At 38.9% G+C, this 26,326-nt stretch overlaps 2 protein-coding genes across 6 annotated transcripts in view; one reads left to right on the top strand and one right to left on the bottom strand.

Annotated features, from left to right (window-relative positions):
- Positions 1–26,326, top strand: part of LOC102418899 (zinc finger protein 182) — a 30,616-nt gene that overhangs the window by 2,550 nt on the left and 1,740 nt on the right. The window contains exons 2-4 of one of the 4 annotated variants that reach the window (XM_023760915.1): positions 9,046–9,172; positions 9,487–9,582; positions 16,398–19,311. In XM_023760915.1, the coding sequence (XP_023616683.1) occupies positions 9,046–9,172; positions 9,487–9,582; positions 16,398–18,031 (1,857 nt within the window). In that variant the 3' untranslated portion in view covers positions 18,032–19,311. Of the gene's footprint in view, positions 1–8,922; positions 9,173–9,486; positions 9,583–16,397; positions 19,312–26,326 lie in introns of those variants that run through there. The other 3 variants (XM_023760914.1, XM_014462981.2, XM_023760916.1) reach the window with 3 other exon arrangements.
- The window catches only part of ZNF81 (zinc finger protein 81), a 28,129-nt gene continuing 23,657 nt past the window's right edge, over positions 21,855–26,326 (bottom strand). Inside the window, exon 6 of one of the 2 annotated variants that reach the window (XM_023760911.1) lies at positions 21,855–24,364. In XM_023760911.1, coding sequence (XP_023616679.1) covers positions 24,350–24,364 — 15 coding nt within the window. In that variant the 3' untranslated portion in view covers positions 21,855–24,349. Of the gene's footprint in view, positions 24,365–25,504; positions 25,731–26,326 lie in introns of those variants that run through there. The other variant, XM_023760912.1, reaches the window with a different exon arrangement.

Raw genomic sequence — 26,326 nt, 5'->3', positions numbered from 1 at the left:
CCCAGGCCTGATGCCTCTGGCCCCGGTGTCAGGCTGGGCAGGGGACCCCGAGACCCTCTGATTGCTGCTCCGCCCCCACCAGGCTGACGCTCGGCCAGAGGCTCTGACCTCATCACCTCGATGGCCAGATCAGCCCCCTACCCAGGCCTGACACCTCCGCCAGAGATGTCAGGCCTGGGCAGGGAACCCCCATCTTCCCCCGATCACCGGCTTCTGGGAGGCTTCTGGGGCTTCTGGGGCCGGCCTGCGGCCCGGGATGGTGGCTTGCTCTGGCGGCTGCGCTGTCCCGCCCTGCCTGCAGTATGCAAATTAGCCGCCATCTTTGTTGGTGGCTAATTTGCATATCACACTGATTAGCCAATGGTAGGCGTAACAGAGGTACAGTCAATTACCATGTTTGTCTATTATTAGATAGGAAATGACTGAGATCATGTGATATTTATCTTTCTCTGATTGGCTTATTTCACTTAGCATAATGCTCTCCAGGTCCTTCCATGCTGTTACAAATGGTAAGAATTCCTTTTTTGCAGCAGCAGCAGCATAGTATTCCATCGTGTAGATGTACCACAGTTTTTTAATCCACTCATCTACTGATGGGCACTTAGGCTTTTTCCAAATCTTAGCTATGGTGAATTGTGCTGCTATGAACATAGGGGTGCATATATCCTTTCTGATTGGTGTTTCTGGTTTCTTGGGATATATTCCTAGAAGTGGGATCATGGGGTCAAATGGGAGTTCCATTTTTAATTTTTTGAGGAAACTCCATACTGTTCTCCACAGTGGCTGCACCAGCAGTGCATGAGGGTTCCTTTTTCTCCACATCCTCTCTAGCACTTGTCGCTTGTTGATTTGTTGATGATAGCCATTTTGACAGGTGTGAGATGGTACCGCATTGTCGTTTTGATTTGCATCTCTCAGATGATTAGTGACTTTGAGCGTGTTCTCATATGTCTCTTGGCCTTCCTTATGTCTTGTTTTGAAAAGTATCTATTTAGGTCCGTTGCCCGTTTTTTGATTGGGTTGTTTATCTTCCTTTTGTTAAGTTGTATGAGTTCTCTGTAAATGTTGGAGATTAAGCCCTTATCGGTGATAACATTGTCAAATGTGTTCTCCCATGCAGTAAGCCTTCTTGTTTTGTTGATGGTTTCTTTTGCTGTGCAGAAGCTTTTTATTTTGATGTAGTGCCATTTGTTTATTTGCTCTTTAGTTTCCATTGCTCTAGGAGCTGTATTGGTGAAGAAATTGCTTCGACATATGTCTGAGATTCTGCTGCCTGTGGATTCCTCTAGTATTTTTTTTATGGCTTCCCATCTTACATTTAAGTCCTTTATTCATTTTGAGTTTATTTTTGTGTATAGTGTAAGTTGGTGGTCTAGTTTCATCTTTTTGCATGTATCTGTCCAATTTCCTCAACACCATTTATTGAAGAGACTGTCTTGACTCCATTGTATGCTCTTGCCTCCTTTGTCGAATATTAATTGAGCACAGTGGTTTGGGTCGATTTCTGGGCTCTCTATTCTATTCCATTGACCTATATGTCTGTGTGCCAGTACCAGGCTGTTTTGAGAACAGTGGCTTTGTAATACAGCTTGATATCTGGTATTGTGATCCCAACTACTTTATTCTTCTTTCTTCTTTCTCAGGATTGCTGCAGCTATTCGGGGCCTTTTTTTTTTTATTCCAGATGTATTTTTGGAAAGTTCGTTCTAGGTCTGTGAAATATGCTGTTGGTATTTTAACAGGGAGTGCATTTAATCTATAGATTGCTTTCAGTAGTATGAACATTGTGATGATGTTGATTCTACCAATCCATGAACATGGGATGTTCTTCCATCTGTTTATGTCTTCCTCTATCTCCTTTTTCAGTGTCCTGTAGTTTTCCGAGTACAGGTGTTTTACCTCCTTTGTTAAGTTTATTCCTAGGTATCTTAATTTTTTGGTGCGATGGTAAATGGGATTGTTTTTTTAGTCTCTCTTTCTTTAAGTTCACTTTTGGTATATAGAAATGCCATAGATTTCTTGGCGTTAATTTTGTATCCTGCTACATTGCCGAATTCATTTATTAAGTCTAATAATTTTTTGATGGAGTATTTAGGGAAACATATAATTTTATTAACCAATGTCACCCCAGTAAATTCAATAAAAATGTTTATTTTTTATTTAGTGTACATTAAAATTGATTTTGTTGTTGTCCAGTCCAATAAATCTTAACACATTTATAAATTGGTGTAACTAATCTATAGGGTATAGAATAGTTTCATCATGCCAAAAAACTATCTCATGCTACCCCACCTGTAACCTCAGGCAAGCACAGATCTGTTCTGTATCAGTTTTATCTTTTTAAGAATGTCATATAAATGGAATCATATGGTATATAAACTTTAGAAAAAACTTAAACTGTATTTTGAGATAAATGATTGACATGCAATGTAAAAATAATACAGATAAATCCTTTGTATCCTGTACCCAGTTTCTCCCAATGTTGACATCTTGCAAAACTATAATACAATGTCACAACCAGGAGATTGATACTGATATGGTCAGGACACAGTTCCATCAATGCAAGGACCCCTTGTGTTGCCCTTTTATAGTCACATCCACCTCTTTATACCATTCCTAGACTAGCAATTACTGATCTCCATTTCTAGAATGTTGTCATTTTAAGAAATGATATAAGTTGAATCATATGGTATGTGACCTTTTGAAATTGGATTTTTTTCCACTTAGTATAATTCCCCGGAGATTCAGCCAAGTTGTGAGTGTGTCAGTAGTTCTTCCCTTTTTATTGCTGACTGGTATTCTACACTATAGATGTACCGCAGCTTTTTGATCCATTCTCCTGTTGAAAGACATTTGAATTATTCCCAGTTTTGGCAATTATCAGTGGAGCTACTTTAAACATTCATAACAAGTTTTTGTGTGAACACCTGTGTTCATTTCTCTACAGTAAATATCGGATTGCTGGGTCATATGGTAAAGTTATGTTTAACTTTTAAAAAAAATTGATTTCAGAGGAAGGGAAAGGGAGAGAGAGATAGAAAAATCAATGCTGAGAGAGAATCATTGATTGGCTGCCTCCTGCATGCCCCCTACTGGGGATCGAGCCCGCAACCTCAGCATGTGCTCTTGACTGGAATCAAGCCTGGGACCCTTCAGTCTGCAGGCCGATGCTCTATCCACTGAACCAAACCAGCCAGGGCTGTTTAACTTTTTAAGAATCTGCCAAATTGTTTTCCAGAGTGGTTGAATTACTTTTTATTTTCATCAGCATTGTGTATTAGTAAGAACTCTAATTGCTTCACATTTTTGCCAGCCCTTGATATTGTCAGTACTTTTAATTTTATTCATTCTAGTTGTATAATAGTATCTTATCATGGTTTTAATTTGCATTTCCCCAATGGCTGATGTTGAATATCTTTTTACATATGCTCATTTACTTTTTTCATATTCTCTTTGGTGAAGTGTCTGCTCAGTCAAGTTCTTTGCCTAATTTTAAATTCGATTGTTTTCTCACTATTCAGTTTTTTTAATTTTTAAAAATATTCTATTATAGTTTACATTCAATATTTTATATTAGTTTCAGGTATACAACATAGTGGTTAGACCAGTGATGGCGAACCTTTTGAGCTCGGCGTGTCAGCATTTTGAAAAACCCTAACTTAACTCTGGTGCCATGTCACATATAGAAATTTTTTGATATTTGCAACCATAGTAAAACAAAGACTTATATTTTTGATATTTATTTTATATATTTAAATGCCACTTAACAAAGAAAAATCAACCAAAAAAATGAGTTCGCGTGTCACCTCTGACACGCGTGTCATAGGTTCACCATCACTGGGTTAGACTATCAGATACTTTACAGACTGTTCCCCCTGATATTTCCAGTACCTAAATGTTTATATACATAAATAGTTATTACAGTATTATTGACTATATTTCCTATGCTGTACTTTGCATCGCTATAACTATTTTGTAACTACCAATCTGTAGTTACAAATCTCTTCACCTTTTTCAGTTTTGAGAGTTTATATATTCTGTGTACAAGTGCTTTGTTAGATACATGATTTGTAAATATTTTCTTCAAGTGTGTGGCTTGTCTTCTGTTAACAGTGTTCTTCACAGAGCAAGAATTTTTAATTTTGAAAATGTCCAATTTATAAATTATTTCCTTTATGGTTGTGCTTTTGGTATCATGTCTAAGAACTGTTTGCTGAACCCTAGGTCATGAAGATTTTTCATATTCTATAAGTTCTATAGTTTTACATTTAGACCTGTGATCCATTTTGCATTAATTTTTACATAAGGTGTGAGGATTAGGTCAAGGTTCATTATTTTGGATATGAATTCCCATTTGTTCTAACCCTGATTGTTGAAAGGACCATTTTTCTCCATTGAATTGCTTTTACAGTTTGTCAAATATCAATTGGCCACATTTATGGGGTCTATTTCTGGACTATATTATGTTATATCTATCTATATATCTGTATAGTACCATACAGTCTTAAAATCAAGTAGTATGATTTCTCTAACTTGATCCAGTTTTTTTCAGAATTTTTCAGCTATTCTTGTTCCTTTGCCTTTGTCTTTCTATAAAAACTTTAGAATAATCTTGTTACATATCTAAAAATTATCTTGCTAGGGTTTTTACCGGAATTGATTTAAACTTGTAGATCAGTTTGGAGAGAATTGATATCTTTATTATCAATGGTGGCTTCCAATCCATGAACACGATATGTCTATTTATTTAGATCAGGGGTGGGTAAGCTTTTTTTCTGCCAAGGGCCATTTAGATAATTATAACATCATTCAAGGGCCATATGAAATTATCAACTTAAAAATTACCCTGCTATATTTGGTCAAACATTTAATTAACTCACCCCTAATGCCTTGGCAGGGCCAGACCAAATGATTTCCCAGGCCTTATGCGGCCCGTGGGCTCGACATTCCCTATCCCCGTGTTAGTGGATATATCAGTTTGTTTAACCATTCTCCCGTGTACGTGAGAATTTTTATTGTTTCCAGTATTTTGCAATTAAGAATAATGCTGCAACAAAATATGTTGTGCATATGTTGTTTACTTATTGTTTAAATATATCTCCTATTTAAATTCCTACAAGTGACATTGCTGGATCAAATGGTAGTTTTGTTAGATATTGCCAAATTCCCTCCTGTAGAGGTTGTACTGTTTCCACTCCCACTAGCATTGTATGATAGAGTCTGTTTCTACATGGTTGCACTAATAGAGTATGTTGTCAGGCTTTTAAAATTTTTATTTTTTTTCAATCTGCTAGGTAAGAAATGATATCTCTCTATAGTTAGAATTGGTATTATTGTTACTATAAGTGAGTTGAAAATAATTTCATATATTTAAGAGCCATTTTTAGATCTTTTTTTGTCAATTGTCCTTTCTAATTTTCTATCAGGTATTTGCCCCCCCCCCCCCCCCCGCTTTGGTTTTTAAGAGTACTTTATATATTAAGGATATTAATCTGTGATACATGTTGCAACAATTTCCCCCCTAGTTTGTCATTTGTCTTTGGATTTATGTGTTTAGACTTGTAAAAGTGTTTTTTATATTTTCATGGTTTTATTTATAAATCTTTTATTGCATCTGTACCTTTACTTACAGTTAGAAAGTCTTTCCCTTTATTCAGGTTACCCAGGCATTCAACCAGCCTTTCTTATAATACTTTGTAGGGTTGAAATATTTTATATTTAGCCCCCTGATCCATTTGGTGTTTATTCTTGGGTATGGTATGAGGTATGGATCCAATTTATCCTTTCCAACTGGCTGTCCAGTTGTCCTGTTACCATTTATTACAATGTGGATCTGTTATCCTGTGCTTTGAGAGAATGCATACATCAAGGTATCCTCTAGTTACTTTGTGAGGGAGGGCTATTACAGTTTTTATTTTCCACTGTTTTTCTAGCTACTCTTGCACATGTATTTTTTATATGACTTTTAGTATTACCTTGTTAGTACCATTAAAGAGCTTGTTTTATTAAATTTGGGTCACATTAAATTTATATATCAACTGAGGGATAACTACATCTTTGTGTCATTCTGTCTTTGAAGAGTTTGACAAATCTGAAGTTGGAGGAAACAGTCCCCATAAGAGACCACTCACTTCTGACACTGCCTACAAGCTTGGGGTCCCAACAGCACCCTTAGGTTTGATAATTCACTGAAAGGGCTCATAGAACTCACTGAAAGCTGTTATACTCGTGGTCATGGCTTTTTACAGGTAGAGGACACCGATTGGAATCCACCAAGGGAAAAAGTGCATAGGGCAGGGTTCAAGAAATGACTAAATATGGGGCTTCCATGTTTCTCTCCCCATGAAGTTGGGATGTGTGGTAGTACCCATGGAGTCCTGCCAACCAAGGATACTCACATGAGCCTTGTCCTCCAGAGATTTTGTTAGGTTTCATTTTATAGATATGATTTTCCACGTGGCTGCTCTCCATCTCCAGCCCCTCAGGGAGTGATCCAAAGCCCCTCCCCCCCAAATTCACATTATTATACTATCCATGGTGACGCAAGACTCCCACGCAAAACATCCTTCCATTCTTTCTTCCTTCCATTCCAGTCTGTCCTTCTTTCCTCCCCCTCACCGTCCCTCCTTCTTTCCCTCCCTCCCTGTCTTCCTCCCTCCCTCGTTTATCTAGCTGTCTGTCTGTCTGTTTATCTTTGGTTATTTTAAGGAAATTACCATCAATTGTAATCTTAAATCAGGATTGGGAATTGAATTCTGTTTCAATATTTTTGCATCAGCATTTCTTATGTTAATTCTTTTAATCATACGGATTTTCTCCTTAGGTCTACTTAAATGGTGAATTATATTTTTTTGCATGTGGATATCCAATTGTTCCAATACCACTTGTTGAAGTGGGTACTCCCATTTTGCATTCAATTGCCTTTGTAATTTCATTGGAAATATTTTTTAAGTATGAAGATATAAAATACATCTATAATAATAAAAGTGTAATATGCTAATTAGACCAGACAGCCAAACAACCTTCCAGACGACCTTCTGGATGAAGCCGGGGCTGCGAGGGCCGAGGCAAGCCACCTAGCATGAATTTCATGCCTCAGGCCTCTAGTTTAAATATAACATGCATGAAGTATAATTTATAAGTCTCCAGCTTGATGGATTATCGCAAAGTGAACACACTGTGTAACCACCCCATTGATCAAGATTAAGACATAATTAGGACTTCTGAATCCCCACTTATGCACTCTCCCAATCAATACCACTCCCAAAGTTAATCACTCTCCTGAGTTCTACATCATGGATTGGCCTTACCTGTTCTCTTACTGTACATAAACTAGAGGCCCGGTGCGTGGGGTCCCTCAGCCTGGCCTGTGGATTGCGAGAGGGTGCAGGCCAGGCCAAGGGACCCCATTGGTGCATGATTGGGGCTGGGGAGGGACCGCAGGAGAGCTCCAGGGCATGTCCGGCCTGTCTTGCCCAGTTTCCATTGGGGTCGATCAGGGATGGCTGGCTGGGGAGGGACCACAGGAGGTTGACCAGCCAGGGAGGGACCATGGGAGGGTTCCAGGGTGTGTCCAGCCCGTCTCGCCCATCCTGATTGGCTGGACCCCAGCAGCAAGCTAACCTACCGGTTGGAGCGTCTTCCCCCTGGTGGTCAGTGCGTGTCATAGTGACTGGTTGAACAGTCGGACACTTAGCATATTATGCTTTTATTATATAGGATAGAATCATGCAGTATATACTCTTTTGTGTCTGAATTCTTTTACTCAGCAGTATATCTGTGAGATTTATCTATGTTGGATATACAGTTGTAATTCATTATTTTCATTACCATACAGTATTTCACTGAATGACTGGGCCACAATTTACCTATTGTATTGTTGAGAGACATTTTTATTTTCTCCTCAATTAAGTATTAGAAATAGTGCTGCAGTGAACATCTCTGTACTTGTTTTCTAGAGCACATGTGCATGATTTTCTCTAAGGTGTGTACCTTTGGGTAGAATCACTGGATCATAGTGTATGCAAATCATTACCTTGAGTAAATAATGGCTAACTGTTGCCCCAAGCAATTATACCAGTTTACATTCCTACTAACAGTGTGTGAAAGTTTCCATATCAAAACAATATTATGGTATTTTAGCCTGCTTAATTGTAACCTCTCTGGAGGGTGCATAGTGGTGTCTCATTGTGGCCTAAATTTTCATTTACCTGAGAGCTCATGGGATTGAGTACATTTCATTGGTTACCTGAGTGCTAATGAGGTCAAGTACATTTTCTCATGTTCATAGGTCATTTGGTTTTTCTTTTTAGTGAAGTGCCTATTCACATCTCTTGTCTCTTTTTGTGTTGTTTGTATGATTCTTACTGATTTGTAGAGGTTATGTTCCAGAAAAGATCCCTTTATCACTTGTGAATATTACAGATAATTTCCCCATCTATAGCTTCCTTTTTTACTGTTGTACTTTCAATCCTATACGTTTATAACTGTTTTCCTTTAAAAATAGTGCTTTTCATGCCTTATTTTAGAATTCTTTCCATATCTCAAGACTATAAAAACATTTTCCTATAGTATTTTCTAGACACGTTATTGTGTTACCTTTCACATTACATTTACAATTTACCTGTAATTGATTTTTGTGTATGGTGACTATTAAGGGTTAAATGTCATTTCCCCTCATATAGATATCCAGTAACCCATCCACATTTATTTGAAAAGATCATCCTCTCTTCCCACTGTTTTTTAGGCCAACTCTGTCATAACTCAGGTGTCCATACATATTTGGATTATCTTTTTAGTTCTACTGGACTATTTGTCTAGCCTTGTGCTAATACCACATTGTCATATGTGTTCTATTATTTAAGGGAATAGTTTTTTTCTACTGATTTGTGATTTTCCCACAAAGTAGGTCACTAACTTGATATGAAGTAGGCATCCTATAATAAGTCATCATCATGAACTGGGAACCCAAACAGAAGTTTCCCTAAATCCCATCCTCATCACCCAATGATAGCATTCCAGTATATAATGAATGTGCAATTACAGGGACTCGTGACATTTGAGGATGTGGCTGTGGATTTCACTCAGGAGGAGTGGCAGTATCTGAATTCTCCACAGAGGATCCTGTACAGGGACGTGATGCTGGAGACCTACAGCAACCTGGTCTCTGTGGGTAAGAATGACTTCCTTGGGTAATTTTGCTGTTTATGATTATTGTGTCCAATAAAGGGTATTTATTTTCTCAATTTTGGGAACTTTCAAAGTCTCTGAACTGTTTGAAGAGTTTGACACTGAATCCCAGGGATCAGAGTACCTTTTTCTCTCTCTGCTCTCCTGACAAGGTATTTGTGAACTCAAAACCCAGGCAAAATGATTTGACTTAACCATTGTGTCAAGCGATAGGTCCCTTGTGCTGCCCCAAACTTCACCTTCCTCTTTCTCAGAGGCTCTGAAGACCAAGGAGGTATTGTTGTCTTTTCTCATTAGCAGGGAAGCAAGCTACTAAACCAGATCTCATCCTCAGTTTGGAGGTAGAAGAGCCATGCCTGGCAGAAGGAAAAATCCCAATTTGGAGCTTTCCAGGTAAGTGGGATTGACCCAGGCTATGGGGACAGGAGGTCCCAGCTTGTCAGTCAGGGCTGAAGACCTCTGAAAGGGCTTTCAGGGATATCTGGGAAATGTTGTGGCCTTTATTGTTGTTTGAGGACAGGGACATGAACTCCACAGACATAAGACTGATACCACTCCCCTGTCCCACACCCACCAGACCACTCTCCTTAAGTTGGTGCTCACCCACAAGTTTCTGTACAGCTCCTTTCCCCATATATGCGTGCCCTGTATATGCCAATCTCCTGCCCTGCACTTCTACCATTCGCATTTCTCACTGTCTTATCTAAAGACAGGCTCACATTAGTCACAGGCCTAGGCTAGTGCTGCAATTTCAGATTGAATTATCTGATTCCATTAAGCTTAGATATTCCTATCAGATTTATTCTCCTAAAACATCTAGATTATCTCTTTTAAACGATATTTTTATTGATTTCAGAGACAAGGGAGAGGGAAAGAGAGAGAGATAGAAGCATCCATAATGAGAGAGAATCATGGATCGGCTGCCTCCTGTACACCCCCCACTAGGGATTGAGCCTGCAACCCGGGCATGTGCCCTTGACCAGAATTGAACCCAGGACCCTTCAGTCCTCAGGCCGGCGCGCTATCCACTGAGCCAAACCAGCTAAGGCTTGATTATCTCTTTTTAAAAAGAACTTTATTGAGATAAAATTCACATGCCATAAAATTCACTCTGAGGTACACAAATTCAGTAACTTTTTTGTACATTCATAGAGTTCTGCAGCCATCACTTTTATTTTTTTTTATTTTATTGACTTTTTTTTAGAGAGAGAGGAAGGAAGAGAGAGAAAAAGAGAGAGAGGAAGGGAGAGAGAGAGAGAGAGAAAGAGAGAGAGAGAGAGAGAGAAAGGGAGAGAGAGAGGCTGCCTCTTGCACGTCCCCACTGGAAACCCAGGAACATACCTTGACCTGAAATCAAACTAGCAACCGTTTGGTGTAGGGGACAACACCCAACCAATTGAGCCACATGGGCCAGGGCTGCAACCATCACTTTTAGAGCACTATAATCACTCCAAAAAGAAACCCCTATCTCTTTAAAAAATTTTTTTAAAATATATTTTTATTGATTTCAGAGAGGAAGGGAGAGGGAGAGAGAGATAGAAACATCAATGATCAGAGAGTATCATTGATCGGCTGGCTGCCTCCTGCATACCTGCTACTGGGGATCGAGCCCGCAACCCAGGCATGTGCCCTTGACCGGAATAGAACCCAGGACCTTTCAGTCCATAGGCTGATGTTCTACCCACTGAGCCAAACCAGCTAGGGTGAAACCCCTATCTCTTATTAGTCACTCTCCATTCCCTGCCCATCCTCTGGCAACTACTAATCTACTTTCTGTCTATGGTTTTGCCTATTCTGGACATTTCATATAAATGGAACCATATAAAAATATGGCCTTTTATGTCTGGTTTCTTTTACTTCTTGGCATGTTTTCAGGGATTGTCCATCCATATTGTAGCATGTGTCTGTACTTCATTTATGGCAGAATAATATTCCATTATATGTATACTAGAGGCCCAGTGCATGAAATTCGTGCATGGGAGGGGGCTCCTCCAGCCCAGCCTGCACCCTCTCCAATCTGGGACCCCTCGGAGAATGTCTGACTGCCTCTTGCAATCCAGGACTGCTGGCTCCTAACCGCTCGCCTGTCTGGCTGCCTGATTGCCCCTAACCACCTCTGCCTGCCTGATCCCCCCTAACCCCTCTGCCTGCCTGCCTAATAACCCCTAACTGCTCCCCTGCTGACCTGATCACCCCAACTGCCTCTGCCTCGCCCATCACCTGGGACCCAGGATTCCCTCCTCTGGCCGGGCACAGGCACCAGACCCGGGATTCCCTCCCTCTGGCCGGCCACAAGCACCCAGGACCCAGGCCAGCCATAGCCCCAGGGGACTGTGGACGGGCAGCTTCACCTGGGCCACAGCCACAGGTTCTAGCTCCCGGGACCACAGGGCGGGTGGCTTGTCCCTCTCCCGGGCCGTAGGCGCAGGCACAGGCGCAGCCACTGGCACCCGGGACTGTGGGGTGGGCGGCTTGTCCCTCTCCTGGGCCGCAGGTGCAGATGCAGCCACTGGTGCCTGGGACCCCAGGGAGTGTGGCTTGTCCCTCTCCCAGGCTGCAGGCACAGCCGCTCGTGCCTGGAACCGTGGGGACCATGGGGCATGCGGATTGTCCCTCTTCCAGGCTACAGGTGCAGGTGCAGTCCCTGGCACCTGGGACCACAGGGTGGAAAGCTTGTCCCTCTCCCAGGCCACAACCTGGCTGGTCCCCATTGCTCTCTCACAAACTCATTTGTGCCTGGCTGGTCCCCATTCCTCTCTCTCGAGCTCACTTGTGTCTGGCTAGTCCCCATTGTTCTCTCGTGAGCTCATTTGTGCCTGGATGGTCCCCATTCCTCTCTCCCCAGTGTTGAGTGTCTGAGCTGTTACGGTGTGATGGCATGATGGCATGAGGGTGTGACGACCATTTGCATATTAGCTCTTTATTATATAGGATACCACATTTTGTTTTTCATTTGTTGGGACATTTAGGTTGTTTACACTTTGATGGTTCTATGAACATTAATGTAGAAGTTTTGGTGGTAATGTATGTTTTCATTTCTTTAGAGTACATACATAGGAGTGGAATTGTTGAACAGTGTGATAACTGTGTGTTTAACATTTTGTGGAACTGCCAAACTGTGTAAATATCCTGTTCCTCAAAAATTTTTTATTCAGTGGTTTTAGCATTCCATGATGATTCTTGCCTAAATCAGTTTTTACTTATATGGTTGAAAAATGATGAATTTTCTATCATTCCTTCTACATTTGTATGTTGGTAGTCTTCCCTTATCCCATCTCCATTAATTAACTGGCCAAATTGGCTTCTGAGTCTTTGGTAGGTTCCTTGCTTTCTGTTACAAGATGTTCAAGGATCATTTTACATATTTCCTTCCTCTGACCTGAAATCAGACACTTCTCCTATGAAGCCCCCATTTCTTTTTCGTGGTAAATGTTGTGAGACCACAATTTAGATGTTAGGGAATGGTTTCTAAGCCTTTAGGAACTATGTAAAAAATATATTTTTAAGAGAAAATACATCATATATTAAAGTTGGTATTTCCAATCAAATTCTGGAGTTAAACATTTTTAATTAATATTACATCTAGTGATAGTGTTAATCTAAAAATAAAAGGCCAAAGTGAGAGGCAACAGCATTTATTTGAGGTAAAAAAGAATAGGTATTCAGTACAAATTGGTAGTTACAAAATAGTCATGGGGATGTAAAATACAGTATAGGGAATATAATCAGTAATATTGGAGTAACTATGATTGGTGCCAGGTGGGTACTGGAAATATGAAAGGGAACACTTTGTAAAGTATATGATTGTCTAACCATTATCCTCCACATCTGAAACTAATAGAAAATAATATTGAATGTAAACTGTAATTGAAAAATAAATTTTAAAGTTCTTAAAAAGAAGAATAGTTATTCGGGAAGCATTGATTCAGGCAGAAACCCAAATAGTGTTCTGATTAGGAGACAAAGGCAAGGGGTATTAATGACAAAGGGAAGGGAAACAATCATATCAGTAGAAAGAAGTAGTTTCTATAGGTGTAGATAAGCTAACATAGTGATGCTAATTCTAAACAATGTTTTTAATTTTCAGTCCAGTAGTTTGGTAGTAATCAGTTCTGTAGTTATAATATCTGCTTTTTTATTATCTTCCCAAGCTGTTGTTTGAAATAGTGTTGCCTTAGGCCCAATACAAATGTTTGGGGTTTTTTTGCCCTGTTTTTAACATCCAAAGGTTTGAGGAGTAACATGTGCAAGGCAGTTCCTCCAGGATAGCAGCTCCAACTCCATTTTAAAGTGACCCCACTTATATTATTTTTTATAGTAGTATTGTTAGTGTTATTCTGAGACTGCTGAATATAGAGGGTTGAATCAGTTGAAGTAATCATGTTGGTGCCATTGAGAATCAAGAATTTTCAGCATGGTTGTTAGGAAATATAGATGAGAGGATATTAGGGAATCCTTTTCTATTGAATTTTGGTGTCTGATTATATAAAATTTGCAAATGTTAAGGAACAAAAATTCAAGCGAGTAACTTTGAAGATGTAATTGACAGTAGTAAACAAGTTGTGAATCAGAGAGCATTCCATCTAGCAAATAGAAGGGAGCTTCAAGGAGTTGTACAACATGGTAGGTTTTTATAGGTAGAAGGAGAGTGGGACAAGGAGGTTTAAAAGAGTGTATTATTTCAGGTAAGGTCAGGTCACTTTCCCTTAGGGGAAGGGAGGGGATCTTACTAGGCAGATTACCTCATTAGTGTTGATTAGGAAATTCTAGAGTGGTTTTAAAATTCCACTCTTGGGAGAGACTGAGACTGCAATTATTAACCCTTGGTGGGGCTTACTACAAGTGACTCCAATTTGGATCTGTTGTTTCTTTTTAACACAAGTATTTGTTTGGTTCCAAAGTCAAATCTAGAGAACAGGTATTTTCCAAGAAGTCCAGCTTCTCTCCCTTCTCCATCCCACTCTCTTCTTTCCTTCTCCCTATAGGTTAACACTAGCATCAAATGTAACCATTTATTAAAATTTGAAAGTGTATCTTTCCATTGTTTTTCACAGGACCCTATATAAATATGTATTTATATATTTTTCCTTCTTCAGAAAAATGTTAGCCTACTCTGAACAGTTTTATTAACTGTGTTTTTACTTGCTATTCAAGAACATGTGAATTACATTGAGATATTCCTTATTTTCAATAGTAATATATTGGCTCTTAATCATAATATTAGTAGTAGTTGTAGTAGTAGTAATAGTAGTAGTAGTATATTCATTGTTCTAGTAAACATTTGAAAACACTTTTTTTAAAAAAAAATTGAAAACACTTCTTATGTGCCATGTATACTAAGTAATTTAATTATATCACTAAACATTTGGGTGGGCACTGTTATAATTCCTGTTTTCTAGGTGGGAAAGTAAGACACAAATAGATAACTTGCCTAAGTTCACAGAGCAAGTGAAAGGCTAAGGCAGGCTTTGATCCTGGGCTAGAGAATCCATGACCCTAGCCCAGTGGTTGGAAAACTGTGGCTCGCAAGCCACATGCGACTCTTTGGCCCCTTGAGTGTGGCTCTTCCACAAAATACCGACTTCTGCGCATGGGCCACGAAGTTTCAATCGCACTGTACATGCGCGCCCGCACATGGTATTTTGTGGAAGAGCCACACTCAAGGGGCCAAAGAGCCACATGTGGCTCGCGAGTCGCAGTTTACCGACCACTGCCCTAGCCACATGTGCTATGCTTCTTCTTACCACATAAGAAGGTCCTATTCAGTAGATACTTGGTGGAACTTGGGTCCCATCAGATGTATTTTGTAAATGCTTTTTCTGTGATTCTAATGTTCACTCCTAGTTAAGAACTAGTGCTTTGCAATCCAAAGAAAGGATGTCATAGGAAGAGAAACCACTGCTGCATGATCCATTTTAAAATTCAGTATTATTATTATAAATGTTATCCTTATTAAATTTAAGTGGTTATATGAGTAGTTTAGTTATTGATACTCTTCTTTCATCTTCTTTGTATGAAATTTTTCATATAAAGTTTTAGGAAAAACTTCAAAAGTAAATTTCAAAAATGACAAAAAATTAAGTAGATGTATAAAAAGTATTTACCATATTTTATTGACTTCAAATACCATTGGATTTTTAGACATATCACTACGAAAGAAAAATTTCCACCAATTAATTTTTGACATGTCATTGATTGTAAGGTGATTCTGGATTCAGAAATGTTAAAATGTGGAATGATATTCATCTTGTGACTGATGAAATATGGTATATTAAAGACAAGGCTTTGAAATTTTAACTGAGTGGTACATACAGATGAGCAACTACTTTAGAAGTTAATAAAAATTAGTTATAGAGGTAAATTTTGAAAAGACTGAACTTCTTGAAAGTTATCCAGATTTTGGGTATAGAAAAATATGGAGGACTAGGCTCTGTGGGTAATGGAACATGAGGAAGGGTTTGGAGTTAATAATAGGCATAGCTTTTAGTAGAAATAGTATAGATAGGAGTAGACGGTGGTGTTGAAGAACTGTGCATGCAAGCTTAGATAGATACAAAGGTGAATCCAGATTGGGCAAAGATTTTCAGGTTTTTCTTTGTTTTTGTAAGGCTAATTATTCTAATCTTTCATTTTCTGATAATGAATTTAGGATTTTTATAAATAGTGTAAGTCAGGTAGAGTTAAGAGTTCATATGGTAGCCCTGACCGGTTTGGCTCAGTGGATAGTGTCAGCCTGTGGACTGAAGGGTCCCGGGTTCAATTCTGGTCAAGGGCATGTACCTTGGTTGCGGGCATATCTCCAGTGGGGGGTGTGCAGGAGGCAGCTGATCGATGTTTCTCTCTCATCGATGTTTCTAACTCTCTATCCCTCTCTCTTCCTCTCTGTAAAAAATCAATAAAATATATATATTTTAAAAAGTTCATATGGTAAATGAAGATAAAGGGTGATAAGGTCAACAAAGTAGATGGAAATAAGAGACGATGTAAATGTAGCCTTAAAGAGGTGTCAAGGCAAGATTGTTCTCAGTAACAAAAAAGCTAGTAAAAGAACAGGATTTGATGAACAGGATTTGATGGTCAAGTTTCTCTCTACAGGAACTCTAATAAAATGTGCTAACAGTATCAGCTTTCATATGGCAGGGCATTTATAAAGAAGGTCCATTCTATAATATCAGAGTATAAAAATGGTTTATTCTATTTCTTTCTAGAAGAAACCTGCCAAGTTGATGAACAGATTGAGAGGCAGAACCAGGATGATGAAGATAAATGTTTTCTGATGCAAGTTGGATTCCCTGACAAGAAAACAATTACCACCAAGAATGACCATGACTATAATGAATTTGGAAACACACTTTATATGAATACAAACCTTGTTGCTTCAATACAAAGACCCCATAAACATGAGTCATTTGGAAATAATATGTTAGATAATTTAGACTTATTTAGTAGAAGCTCTGTAGGAAAGAGACATGATAATGGAAGTTCAAAATTATTATTTCATACTGAATATGCGAAAACAACTCCTGGAGTGAAAACTTATGGATATAAAGAGTGTGGGAAGACCCTCAGGAGAAAGAAAGGTCTTAGTCTACATCAGAGAATTAAAAATGGAGAGAAACCCTTTGAGTGTACTGCATGTAGGAAAACCTTCAGCAAGAAGTCACACCTCATTGTACATTGGAGAACTCATACGGGAGAGAAACCCTTTGGATGTACTGAATGTGGAAAAGCCTTTAGTCAAAAATCTCAGCTCATTATACACCTACGAACTCATACAGGAGAGAGACCCTTTGAGTGTCCAGAATGTGGAAAAGCCTTCAGAGAAAAGTCAACTGTCATCATACATTATAGGACTCATACAGGAGAGAAACCCTATGAATGTAATGAATGTGGAAAAGCCTTCACTCAAAAGTCAAATCTCATTGTCCACCAGAAAACCCACACAGGAGAGAAAACTTATGAATGCACCAAATGTGGGGAATCTTTCATACAGAAGCTTGATCTAATTATACACCATAGTACTCATACAGGAAAGAAACCCCATGAATGTAATGAATGTAAGAAAACTTTCAGTGATAAGTCAACTCTTATTATACATCAAAGAACTCATACGGGAGAGAAACCTCATAAATGTACTGAATGTGGGAAGTCTTTCAATGAGAAGTCAACTCTCATTGTGCATCATAGAACTCATACAGGAGAGAAACCTTATGAATGTGATGTGTGTGGAAAAACCTTCACCCAGAAGTCAAACCTTGGCGTACATCAGAGAACTCATTCTGGAGAGAAACCCTTTGAATGTAATGAATGTGAGAAAGCATTCTCCCAGAAATCCTATCTCATGCTACACCAGAGAGGTCATACAGGAGAGAAGCCCTATGAATGTAATGAATGTGAAAAAGCATTTTCCCAGAAATCATATCTCATTATACATCAAAGAACTCATACAGAAGAAAAACCCTATAAGTGTAATGAATGTGGCAAAGCCTTCAGAGAAAAATCAAAGCTTATTATACATCAGAGAATTCACACAGGAGAGAAACCCTATGAATGTCCTGTATGTTGGAAAGCTTTTAGCCAGAAATCACAGCTCATAATACATCAGCGAACACACACAGGAGAGAAACCCTATGCATGCACTGAGTGTGGCAAAGCCTTTAGAGAAAAATCAACATTCACTGTACACCAAAGAACTCATACTGGAGAGAAACCCTATAAGTGTACAGAATGTGGGAAAGCCTTTACCCAAAAATCAAACCTTATTGTACATCAGAGAACACATACAGGAAAGAAAGTCCACGGGAAAGGCCACACCCAGAAGTCAAAGCTCATTATACATTAGAAAATAAATCAGTAGTGTCTGTTATGTTCCCTGAAGGAACATTTTGTTAGCTATGTTTTTTAAGTATGTTCTGACTTCTGGTTTAAATATAGGGATAAAGTCAGCCTTTTTTCCCATCTCAATCTTTACCCAAAAGCTACAGGGAGGCAAAGAAACAGAAGTGTAATCTCTGTATCTGACAAAATTAGGAGATAGCTAAAACCCCAATGAGAAGGTTGCCACAGGCAGATGTGGGAGATCTCCAAGGACAGAGAATGCTCAAGGCTGCAGATGTGAGACAGCACAGGTAAGGACGCTTAGTAGAGGTTCATATACAAACACAACAGCAGTAACCCAGAGCATGGGTAGGTGGGAGGTAGGATGTTTCCTAGATCCATTTGGCATCTGAGGAGAGATAGGCAGGGGCCTTGACAAGGAATTGCTCAGACTAATCATATTTAGTAGAAACTAGTCTGTACTAATCGGATGAGCAATTGGTGAGGGTTGGGGCAAGAGAAGGCAGTGTTTCTTGTGACAAACCCTACAGCTTCCCCTATTTACTGACTCAGAGAATCCAAGTCTGAAAGAACTACCAAATGGAAAAAATGCCAGTTGCAAGAGAACCTCTGATCTGCCTTAAATGTGGCCCTGGTTTCTTTTTCCACATGAACTTCCAGCAAACACCATGTCCAGGAAAAACTCTTATTTAAAGAGGAATGATTCCAAAGTAACCAAAACCACAAATGTGCATGGCTTTTCCAGCAATTCCACTTCTAGGAATGTATATACTCCTGCATATACAAAATGATGAACGCACAGAGGAATTCACTGCTGCACTGTTGTGAAAACAAAAGGTTGGAAGCTGTAGATATGACAACACCAGGGGTCTGGTTCCTGAAATCCTGGTATGTCGACTCAGCAAACTCCTAGGTAGAAAAAAAGGAATAAAATATATAAAGAGAACTTTTGAGGACGCCATTTAAGAAATGATGTGGGATGCTCTCCAACGTACATTATTAGGTGGAAAAACCAAGGTGCAGAATAGTGAGTATAATGTGCTACCATTTATATATAAAAAGGAGAACATATGCTAAGTATTTAGTGTGTATGGATAAACTGTCTCTGGAAAGATAACACAAGAAGCTGGTAACCATGATTACCTCTGGGAAGGAGAAGGGGAAGAGGGTAGCTGGGGGGATGGAATTGTTAGGGAGACAACAGTATATCCTTTCATAACTTTTGAAAATTGTACTGTGTGGAAGTACTACCTTTTCACTCAATAAATAAAACGTTTAAAAAAGCATGGTTTGTTCTATTACTATTATAATGAAGTCAGATTCTAGATACAGGATTTCATAACATTTAATAGAGATATGCTCATTGTGGAGTTTTAGTTTTCTAGAGTGAATAAATTGAGTAATCAGAACAATAGATGTCCACTTGGGGGTGCAAATAATGTGATTCTCAGATCAGCTGGGACCACATTCTGTAAACCTAAATTAATTGAGACTGGTACACATTTCTTATTTAGTATATGTAGTGACATCTGTGAAAGTATCCTGTACTAAAGCCTGTCAATGGCTTTCCACATCTTAACAAAATGATTTGAATTACTTTGTGTGTGTGTGTGCATGCGCGCGCGTACACACACACACACACACACACACACACATGCTTTTAACGAGAGATATAAAACATAAATCTACAGAGAAGTTGAGTGCTCACCCCTCAGGTCACACTACTGCTAGTGGCTGCATTTTCCAAGGTGAGGGACAGATTGAGAGCCGTGGTCTGAATGGGCATGGCCAAAGACTGTGTAATAGCACATCTGCTCCATAATAAGAAGTCCCACTTTGTGCATGACAGTCTGTGGCCCTGATGCTTCTGAGGTGGAATTGGACAACCCAAGCTATCTAAAACCTGGGCCTGGTCAGTGTTTCTGTAAGAAAATAAGCCATGAGTTCACTTTTTTATGAGTGATGTTAAGTCAAGACATGTCATATAGGGTGAGGCAAAAGTAGGTTTACAGTTTGTATGGAAAATACAATAATTAATAATACAAGAATAAAGTTGTGTACTCACAACTGTAAACCTACTTTTGCCCCACATTATTTAGTGCCTTTCCATGGAGAAGAAAGTTTGGGGGGAAATGTGGGGTTAACTTCCTTGCTCCTTGTGCAGTCTGCTGAGAGAATGCCTAAGGGCACTAGAAATGAAACATTTCATTTTCCTGCTGATAAAGAATATTCCTGGGTTTCAGGGCCATCAAAGATCATCCTGAGGTGGGGTGGGGCAAGTCAGATCTTGCCATGTAAGGTTAATCTTGGACTCCTGCTTCCTGGGACACAGATAAGACAAAGAGCCCAGTTTAAAAACGGGCAAAATATTTTAAAAGATACATCGATCAAGATGATATACAGATGGCAAATAAGCACAAGATACTCAACAGCATTAGTTCTTAGGAAAGTATAAATTGCAACCACAGTGGGATACCACTTCACTCTTACTGAAATGGCTAAAATTACAAGGGCAAAGAAATGAAGCGAATGGACACTTACATACTGCTGGTGGGAATGTAAAAGGGCACCACTTTGGAAAAACAGTTTGGTAGTTTCTTACATATTTAAATATATACTCACCATATGATCAAACCATTCCTAGGTATTTACACAGGAGAAATGAAACTACGTCCACACAAAGACTTGTATATGAATGTTCATATCAGTTTTATTTGTAACATCCAAAAACTAGGAACAATATAGATTTTTATCAACACATGAATGGATAAACAAATTTGGTATATCTATGCAATGAAATACCACCTATCAATAAAAAGGAATACAGATACATGTAACATCACAAATGAATCACAAAATAATTATGCTGAATAAAAGAAGGGAAAAAATACCCACCAAGAATGCCTATGGTATAATTCCATTTATATAAAATTGCAGAAAATGCAAACTAATCCATAACAACACAAAACAGATCAGTGGTTGCCTATGGATGGGGGAAGGGTGTCGGGAGGGAGGTTGGATGACAAAGGGGCATAAGGAAACTTATGCGGGGTGATAGCTCATTTCTTTACATTTTAATTTTTTTCCTATGGATACATTTTTTGAATGTTCATTATTTTTGATGTAGTGTTTTTCCCCTTTTACTGAATTTAATGGGATAACACTGGTTAACAAAGTGTGATAGGTTTCAAGTGTACAATTCTACAATACATCATCTGTACACTTAGTGTTCACCACCCCAAATCAAGTCCCTCACTATTTATCCTCCCTATACCCTCCTCCACCTCCCTGCCCTATTTGATGTATAATGAGATATGATTTCTGCCCACCTCTCCCCCGCCCTCAGGGAAATCACCACACTGTTGTCCTGGTCCATGAGTTTTTTCTTTTTTCTTATTTTCTCAATCCCTCCACCTACCCCACCCTGACAGCTGTCAGCCTGCTTTCTATCTATAGCTCTGTTCCAATAAAACTTTATTGTACTGAAATTTGAATTTCATATAATTTTTTACATGTCATGGAATATTACTCTTCATTTATCAACCATTTAAAAATGTAAAAACTGCCGAAACCGGTTTGGCTCAGTGGATAGAGCGTCAGCCTGCGGACTGAAGGGTCCCAGGTTCGATTCCGGTCAAGGGCATGTACCTTGGTTGCGGGCACATCCCCAGTAGGAGATGTGCAGGAAGCGGCTGATCGATGTTTCTCTCTCATGGATGTTTCTAACTCTCTATCTCTCTCCCTTCCTCTCTGTAAAAAATCAATAAAATATATTTTAAAAAATAAAATAAAATAAAATAAAAAAATGTAAAAACTACCCAGCCCTCATGGATCAGTGGTTGAGCATCGACCTATGAACCTGGAGGTCATGGTTCAATTCCAGGTTAGGGCACATGCCTGGTCTGTGGTCTTGATCTCCAGTTGTGGACATGCAGGAGTCAGCCAATCAGTTATTCTCTCTCATCATTGATGCTTCTATTTCTCTCTCTCTCTCCCTTCATCTCTGAAATCAATAAAAATATATATTTTTAAAAAGAATGATATGAAACAAATATTGAGTAGTATTAAATGGATATAGAAGGTGACAAAGACATATTACATATACATAATTTATGTCCTGAAGAGGAAAATAGATCAGAAAAAAAAAGTTCAGCAAAATAAAACTTCCCTGAAATAAAAGGCTTGAATCATTATTGGTACAGCTTACTGTAACCAAGGTAAAATCAAATTAACAAAAATAAAGACCAAAGCATATGTTTTTAAAGATCCCTAACTTCAAGCATAAAGAAAGAATCATGTGGCAGAAAGGTACAAGGAAAAAAAGAGCAGTTTAGCCTAAGAATTCTCAGTAGCATCACTAAATTTTAGAAGAGAAACATTTACCAAGTTCTCAGGAAAAGAAAGTATAACATTAACAATCAGGGTTCAATTAAGTGGATTCACTATGAGTATTATGGAATAAAGAATTTTTACATGAATTAAGCCATACACAAATGTGGGAGTAGCTGAGGAAGTTAAGGTATGGAAGGGGGAGTTGGGAGAAACATTGGCATGGGTAGATAAGTCAGAGTTTGCAGGAAACTCTTAGAAGCCAGGCACATCCAGCTGCTGATGTGAGATTATTAATGGGGAGCTAATGGAGAAGTCTAAGAGAAGCCTTTGCCTTTGTGGGTCTTCAGCCAAGTATCTGGTGGTAAGCCTGGGCCACTGTTGGTCAGCAGGCTGTGAGACGCAAGGAAGGGCTGAATAGAGTGGAAGAAAGTGAGGAAGAATTAAAACCTTCTAGGTACCCCTATATCTGTAGCCCTGAATCTAATCTTAAACTTTTAGAGTAATGATGTTTGCTCATTCACTGTGACCTCTTAAATCTCTTGCAATTTCTACTTTTGGCCAACTCTAACCTGGACTCCAACAGGATTCCTGAAAACACATTTTCAATAGAGCAATACCTAATACTTTTTTCTATCAGAAAAGTTTGATGGTGAAGTAACTACCTGAGCTCAGAAATCCCTTCAACTTTGCTGCTGTTTTCTTTAGTTAAATTCACTTAAATAATGTTCACCAAAGTCAACCCTGACCTCCTTGTCACAAAATCCAAGAACCAGTTTTCCATCCTCATATAAATGAACCTCTGGCTGCTCCTTCCCACTGTCCTCTATAAACAAATTCTTCTCAAATGTTGGTAGCACAAGTCTTGGTACTAGGCCTGCTTTTCCTGTTATTCCAAACATTTTCTTTAGGTAGTTGGATGAGGTTAAGATACCACAAACAAAGGTCTCAAATCCTGCCCAAGTACAGAGAGTTGTAGGGGGACCTAGGCAGCCTCAGGAAGTGGGATGTATCTAATATTCATCAAGAACTTCTTTCCATACATAGTTCTAAGTACTTTATACAGATAAATGTATTAATTTATTATATGGGTTGAATTATGTCCCTCCACAAAAGATACATTGAAATCCTAACCCCCAGTACATCAGAATATGACCTTATTCGGAAAGAAAATCTTTGCAGAGTAATCAAATTAAAATATTGCCACTAGGGTGGGCCTAATCTAATGTGACTGGTATCCTTATAAAACGGGGGAAGTCGAACACAGACAGACACAGAGAGGGAACACGATGTGAAGACACATAGGGAGAAAATGACCTGACTGAAGTAATGCATCTACAAGCCAAGAAATGCCTGAGGCTACTGAAAACTTGAAGAGATGCAGGAAAGAGTTCCTGACACCTTGATTTCAGACTTCTGGCCTCCCAAACTGTGAGACAATAAATTTCTGTTTTTTTAAGCCACCTACTTTGTGGTACTCTGTCAAGAGACAAAGCAATCAACAGAGTCAGACTCAGGTGACACAGTTGTTGGAATTATCAAACAGGAAATTTAAAATGAAAATAGTGGAAAATGTGAACAACAGACATGAACAGATGGAAAATTTCAGCAGATAACATAACTGAGATGAAGAATGCCTTCAATGAGCTCACCCAGTAGACTTAACAGAGCCAGGACAGGGGTTAGAATCAGTGAACTTGACGATAGGTTAATAGAAATTATCCCAACTAAAACACAAAGAGAAATAAAGATTACAAGGGGGCATAGATGTAGGGGTGCAAGAAATCTGTAGTGTTTTTCAAGCTAACATAGTCTATTTTCTGGTCAAAAATAATTTTATTTACATTCCATACCATGCAACAATATGTTCACCCCATTCCAAGACCTCCAAATGTCTCATCCCAAATTGTGGCACGATGTTCAAATCCAGGACACCAAGTCTTCTGTATCAGGTGCAGAGGTGGCTGAGGCTCTCTGAGTGCAGCTTCTTAATCTAGAGACCTGTGAGCTAAATAACAAGTTATATGAACAACCCCCCCAATACACACACACACACACACACACACACACACACACACACACACACACTATAATGGTGACATAGGAACAGAATTAACTGCAATACACACTCCAATTCAAAAAGGGGAGAAAGAAGAGGCACATATCTGTCACTGCTCCATAACAATTCTTGAAATCCCACAGAACAAATGTTTTCAAGTCTTCCTGCTTCAGGGGTAGATGTTTTTTTATTAGGTCAAGTTCATCTGGGAATGGCTCCCCAGTCCATTTTAATATATTGTTCTTGGGTCTTCTCTCTGAGACCTCCGTCTTTTCCCATTAGAAATGGCCCATGTTTGCAGCCGAGTAACTTTCTCAGCTTCATTTCTATTCACAGAAGCTAGAGAGGAGAGTCCAGGCACCACTTTTCATTCTGGATTGTTTCAGTCCCATTAAGTCCAGCTTGGAGGCAGTTTCACTAGTAAAACTCTATTAAAAACTTTAAATGTTTCCTATGAATCTGGTTTGTATTTCTCTACTTTGAGCAACGTGTCAGGCTACTGGGGACGATGTCATGAAGTCTACAGAAGCCATTTAGCTTAGCTTAGAGGGTCTCCCAAATACCAACTTAAATGTTTCATGCATTTTTACAAAGGGTCTTACATCTACACTCATGACTTGATCTCTACCCTGAGGCCATTTTCACTTTGAAAGTATTTTGGAGACTGGAGATGTGAAAGTTATTTTCTAACCCAGCAAGTAGAGGGGTTTTTTTTCTTCTGAATTCTGCTTGTAAATGGAATAGTCATTCTCTTAGTTCATATCTCCTTTTTTACCTTATTATATGAGCTCATAGAAATAAACAAACTTCCAACATTCTGTTGGAAATCTATTTAGCCAGATCCAGAAGTTCATTTGATACATTCTCTATTTTCCCACAGAGCATGGTGACTGTTTTGCTTTTTCTTTACTAAATAACATGGGACGCCATCTTTCCCAGGCTTTCTTAACAGTTTTCCTCCAAGTCCAAAGTCAATGCCACATGTCTTGTGTTTTAGTACAATACCCCCCTCTCCCCCCCGCCGCCGATCATACACTTTTAAGTATTATTAGCATTTGCTGTGCAACAAAGTACCCTAAAACTTAGCAGTTTAAGACAATAATTATTTTATTTATCTCACAGTTCTCCATGTTTGCTGGGATAACTGATATGGCTCTTCTTATATGGGCTGGATTGGTTGGGGTTGGAGACCAAGGAAGGCCACACTCCCATATCTGGTAGTTGACCTGAAGGGCCTCAGCTAGGCTGGCTCATCTTTGCTCCATCTGGTTTCTCATCCCCCAGTAGAGTAATCTGAGCTTCTTCATATGAAGGGCTTAGAATTCCAAAGAGTAGCAAGAGAGTAAGCCTCAGGTAAGCTTTTTTCACACTTCTTCAGCCATTTCTTGAATCTCTTCACTAATGTACAGTGGCCAAAACAAGTCACATGGCCAAGTTAAGAGTCAAGGAGTAGAGAGGGAGCTCTACTTCTTAATAAGAGAAAAAACAGAGTAACATTGCAAAGGAGCATGCAAAAAATGACAGGAGAGACCTGTGGCATTTTTGCATTGTTCCACAATTAAAAAGGATAAAAACACAATGTCATGGGAACCAGTATGAATGATAGGATTACATTTGTGTGTTCATGTAAAATTATATCTTCAGATGAGTGTATATATAAAATCACAATGACCATAAAACTGTGAATTCATGTGAGAGAAAAATTCAATAGAAGACATATTTAATAGATGCAATTATATTAAATTTAAAAAATGAACTTCAATGATTCCTCCTGCTGTGCAATGTGTTCTGCCACAACCTACAGAACTGAGAGTAGGTCTACACATCAAATATGTTATTTTGTTGTCCTACTTTTCATTTTGTTGTCACTTTAAATTGTTTAATATAACAGTAAACATGACTAACATTTAC

The sequence above is a fragment of the Myotis lucifugus genome, unplaced genomic scaffold, assembly GCF_000147115.1.
Source record: "Myotis lucifugus unplaced genomic scaffold, Myoluc2.0 scaffold_196, whole genome shotgun sequence".
Classification (NCBI taxonomy): Eukaryota; Metazoa; Chordata; class Mammalia; order Chiroptera; family Vespertilionidae; genus Myotis; species Myotis lucifugus.
The sequence above is the reverse complement of the archived record's forward strand: the minus strand, read 5'-3'. Positions and strand labels throughout refer to the sequence as shown.